The 4,478-nt window shown below is 47.0% G+C and overlaps 1 protein-coding gene across 1 annotated transcript; it reads right to left on the minus strand.

The window, feature by feature from the left end:
* Positions 1 to 543: 543 nt before the first annotated feature.
* On the minus strand, positions 544 to 4,155 carry LOC120965144 (uncharacterized). The gene is made up of 2 exons (XM_040390398.3): positions 3,155 to 4,155; positions 544 to 882 (listed from the first exon to the last, which is right to left on the minus strand). Exon 1 carries the CDS (start codon positions 4,134 to 4,136, stop codon positions 3,207 to 3,209), a length of 930 nt encoding a protein of 309 aa, XP_040246332.2. The 5' UTR covers positions 4,137 to 4,155; the 3' UTR covers positions 544 to 882; positions 3,155 to 3,206.
* Positions 4,156 to 4,478: the final 323 nt, after the last annotated feature.

The raw sequence follows: 4,478 nt of genomic DNA on the forward strand, positions 1-4,478 counted from the left end.
TATGTACGTGTATCTTAGAAGACAAGATATCAGTCGCACCCCTTGTACCTATATATATGTGCCTAATGCATGATCAATCAATTATCGATGCACTAAATCATTCTCTACACATACTACACATACGTTTCTTGATCCAATGCCTTACAAATTAAGACCTTACCGTGTTCAAAAATACGTATATATTAAGACTTGCGTATTCATTTCGGCTAAACTCAATTCCATTGCTGTTGACGCACTGCATGCTGAAACCCAGGGGTTGGACATGACACGGGTGACTGTTGAAACCGATCCATTGCTCTTGAGGCAAAGCTGTTCAGAGTGCAGATCAGCTCAGCACCGAGGCCCCGACGGGGTCATCTTTCGTCGTTAGGAGATACGTATAAAGGAAAAAAAGAGCCTTTGCCGATTTGAACAGCTCTAGTTTCAGTGATAATTACTGTAATAAGGTCGCGGCCGCTTCAGCATAGCAGTCCACAATGCAAAGTTAGATTAGAGGCTTATTCCGGTTAAAAAGAACAGTTGAAGAGCACAAAAACACCAAAATAAAATCCCCCTCTTCTGTAACTAAACAAACAAACAAACAAAGAAACAAGGTGGCTCGTCAACGAAGGAAGCAACGCAAGTCCATGACGCTCAGAACCTTGAACCCGTCCAGGCTGCACCCCAGAACGAGCCTCGGCTTCTTCGGCGGCGGCGGCGGGCAGCGCGGGGGCGCAGTCCCTGCGCCGTCCGCCGTCGGCGTCAGCGGCCCCGAAGCACCTTCGTCCTCACCATCACGAGGCCGCTTCATCTTCAGCGGCTGCAGAGTTCCAGCGTCGTCCACCTGGATGGTGGCTCTCTCGGGCAGAAGAACCTTCCTCTGAAAACCCATGCTGCACCACCCTGCAAACAGAAAAACAAACAGAGCTACAAGTGTCAACTCAACTCAAAGAACAAAGAACGGATGTGAAAGAAGAGAAGGGTCTTGTACGTACGCACTACTCTACCAGTTAGCTAGATAGCCGAAGCTTCAAGCGATAACGGATCGATACGACAGGCCGACTGTGCAATGCAATGCCTGTGTTTATAAGCCAGTGGAAAAGAACAGAAAAAGATACTAGTTGCAAAAGCATAGAAAGTAAAGAGATGCTGCTGAAACGGCCAGTCAGTGCACGGGAGAGGAATCAGAGGAAGTTGCACGGGAAATGAAAAGAGAGGGGAGCTCTTTTCGATCCATTAGCGCAAGCTTTGCCTTCTTTCAAGAACACTGAAGGGCATGATTAGCAAGATGCAAAGGCAAAGCGCTCGGTTTGGGGGCGAAAATAGTTTTACTCAGGCGTGTGAGCAGGAGCAAAAGTGAAAAAGGAAAGAGATCAAAGGAGAAAAGATGAGGAAGGAAAGAACAACCTTGTCTTTCTTTGTATGAAAAGGGGAATAAAAGAGCACAAGGAATGCACATATGTAAAGGTCAACTAGTTCGGACGCATTTTGGAGGGAATCGGCAGTTGCATGCTTTAAATCGAAATGCAGCTTTTTTTTTGACGTAAAAATCGAAATGCAACTTTACAAGCTGTTGGGTGACACTTTTCCATGCAGCACATCTCTTCTATTCTTTGTTGAGGTTAAAGAGGGAACTGGCATTAAATCTAATTGCCTTCGTATGTGAGTGCATGGGTCTGCACTGTGTTTCCAAAAAAAAAGGAGTAGATAACAAATTACTCCCTCCGATCCGTAATATTAACTGTCGTTGATTTAGTACAACTTTGTATGGATCAGAGGGAGTAACTTGTTAAAAATATCCCATTACATGATGTCTGTCTACGTTGCCTCGCTGTTTTGCCAGGGCTTAATGTCTGTAGCGAGCTAGATAATTTAGCTATTGAAAATGTGAAAATTGTTGAAAACCCCGCAACATGTAGTGTTTGAACTAAATTTATAAAGCTTCTTATAATCATCTGCAGTTTGATGTTTCTTTTGAAGGGAATGGTCCATGCTTGAAAAAAAAGATTAAGGACAAAAAAGGAATATCAACAGGGTATGCAGTTTGATGCTTTTTGCAGGGAATTGTCTCCACGCATCGAAATATGAAGTTCAATGTAACCTTTTAGACCGTTCCATCCTCCCTTCCAATGTGGTTCTGTTTTTTCCCTTGAGCTTAAAAAGGATGTGATCCTTGGTCTTTTAAACTGGGTCAGTTAACTACTCCCTCCGTCACAAATACAAGATGTTTTGGATATAATATGAGCTACATAAGGATTGAAATGAGTGAACAAACACACTAAAACGTGTCTATATACATCCGATTCAAAAAAAAAAGTTAGAACATCTTATACTACCTTCGTCCTAAAATAAGTGTCGCTGATTTAGTGCAAAGTTGTACTAAATCAACGACACTTATTTTGAGATGGAGGGAGTATTTGTGAACGGAGGGTTGACATTAAAGTTAGATACAAAAATGCAGCATGCAATGTGCGACTTAATTGATAAAGCAGCTGAAAAATCCCAAATATTTTCTCTTCCAGAACTGTACCGTCAAAATCTACAAGTTTGCGCCTTAGACGGCAAATACCAAATCAGCACAACAGAAGTTACTCACAAATAAATCACTACAGTTTGTACAGAAGAGTTCTGGATTGTATGCTATTATGAGTATTATCAGTTACCACAATCTTAATGAATAACTACAAACCAGTAAAGTGAGGATATTTAGTTGCACGAACTCCACTAACAAATCTTAAACAATCAAACCCAGCACCTTTGCTCTCCTCCACATTTGAGATAATACCGAAATTTGGAAGAATTAAATTGTGATTTGAGCAGGTTTTAAAATAACTGACAGCTCATCGGGTCTGAAATCTTGGTGTGCCTTTAGAATCTTTCTTTCTTGCCAATTTACATTTATGATCACACACATTGATTTATCATCTGGTCATTAGAGATGTCAGCAGACATTAACCATAGTTCCATACCACAGAAAAAACAATTTGTCATAGATTTAGACCACTCACTTTGTGATAATTACATTTTAAATAGCTTAGATATAGTTTCATTTTACTCTAGTTGGCATGCCCTGTTAGTCACTATTCAATGACTTCCAACAATGTATAGGGACAAGAAGAATTCAGTAATGTCTTTATCCAAAAAAATTATTCAGTAATGTGCTGCGCTTACTTACAGAAATCACTCTGCATTCTTGCATAGAGAACCACTGCATAATCCCCATCTATTCATTTGTCACCATTGCCATTGTACGGATTCCACATGTCAATATAGTGGCCCAGCTCCGGCGGCAGCCGAGCCTTCCACGCCGCCGCCTCCTCCGATGCCCACGCCACCGGCGCTGTCATCGCCACCCAACTTTCATCCACGCTCAGCACCGCTACCATTCCCTCCCCGAACGCTGCCGCCATCGCCCGCAGCGTCGCATCCTTCACTGCCTCGCCGTCTCGCCCCTCCTCCTCCGCCTCCACGCAGCCCCCGCCGCAGTTCACCATCATCCTCCCTCCCGGCGCCACCATCCCGCCTATCTGGCGCCAGGTGTCCGCTTTCTGGAGCTCCGGCAGCACGCTCCCGTTGGCGAACAGATCCACCAGCACGCCGCCGAAGCCTCCCGGCACGGCCTCGGCCTCCAGCGCGTCGCCGACGTGGATGACCAGCCTGCCGGCGTGGTCCTTTTCGAGCTCCGCGAGGCTGAAGAAGTCCCGGGCGACGGCGATGACGGAGGGGTCGAGTTCCCAGCCATGGACGGATATGTCCGGGTAGAAATGGAGGAGCGCGCGGGCGGCGGAGCCCGCGCCGAAGCCGAGGACGGCGAGGGATGGGCGCGGGAGGAGAGGCGGGAGGGTGGCGAAGACGTCGAAATAGGTGGAAGTGAGGGGGCAGTAGGGGCGACGAGGGAAGGAGACGGAGTGGATGTTGCCCGGGCCGTCGAGGAGGAGGAGGCGCGCGCCAGCGAGGGGGTGGCCGGCAGCGCGCGGGGAGACGTCAGCGACGCGGATGTGGTTGTGCGGGGAGCGGACGTCGGCGACGAGCTGGAGCTCGTCGGGGAGGGGCTGGGGAACGGGGGTTCTTGCCGCGGCGGCGCGGATGGGGGTGAGGTGGAGACGGTCCAGACGGAGGATGGGTCTCGGGCGTGGGACAGCCACCGGGAACGCCATCTCCGTCAAGGCAGCAGCGTGGGACAGCCGCCTTTATCCTTTTCTTATTCTTCTTTGAAACAACCTCTTTAAAATCCTTTAATCCTGCATTTCCACTTTCCCAAGCATACTGCCCAACACAAATCTTTCCCTAATAACAATAGAGCACGGATTGACTCCGTGGCACAATACGACTTCTTACCTACTGTGAATTTATGCTTTCAGTTTAAATTTAAAACATATACACGATGTGGTACTAAAATAAAGTTGTACGATATTGGCTCTTTTTTGTCAAGATCGGTTTCCCTTCCCGACTGGGCCTTCTCTACTCATACGTCTTCTATGCTGGGCCAGGCTGGGCCT

Source organism: Aegilops tauschii, chromosome 5 (genome assembly GCF_002575655.3).
Source record: "Aegilops tauschii subsp. strangulata cultivar AL8/78 chromosome 5, Aet v6.0, whole genome shotgun sequence".
Classification (NCBI taxonomy): Eukaryota; Viridiplantae; Streptophyta; class Magnoliopsida; order Poales; family Poaceae; genus Aegilops; species Aegilops tauschii.

Bases quoted from the DNA above. Each gene is read 5' to 3' on its own strand.
- LOC120965144 (XM_040390398.3), bottom strand. From the start codon at position 4,136: ATGGCGTTCCCGGTGGCTGTCCCACGCCCGAGACCCATCCTCCGTCTG.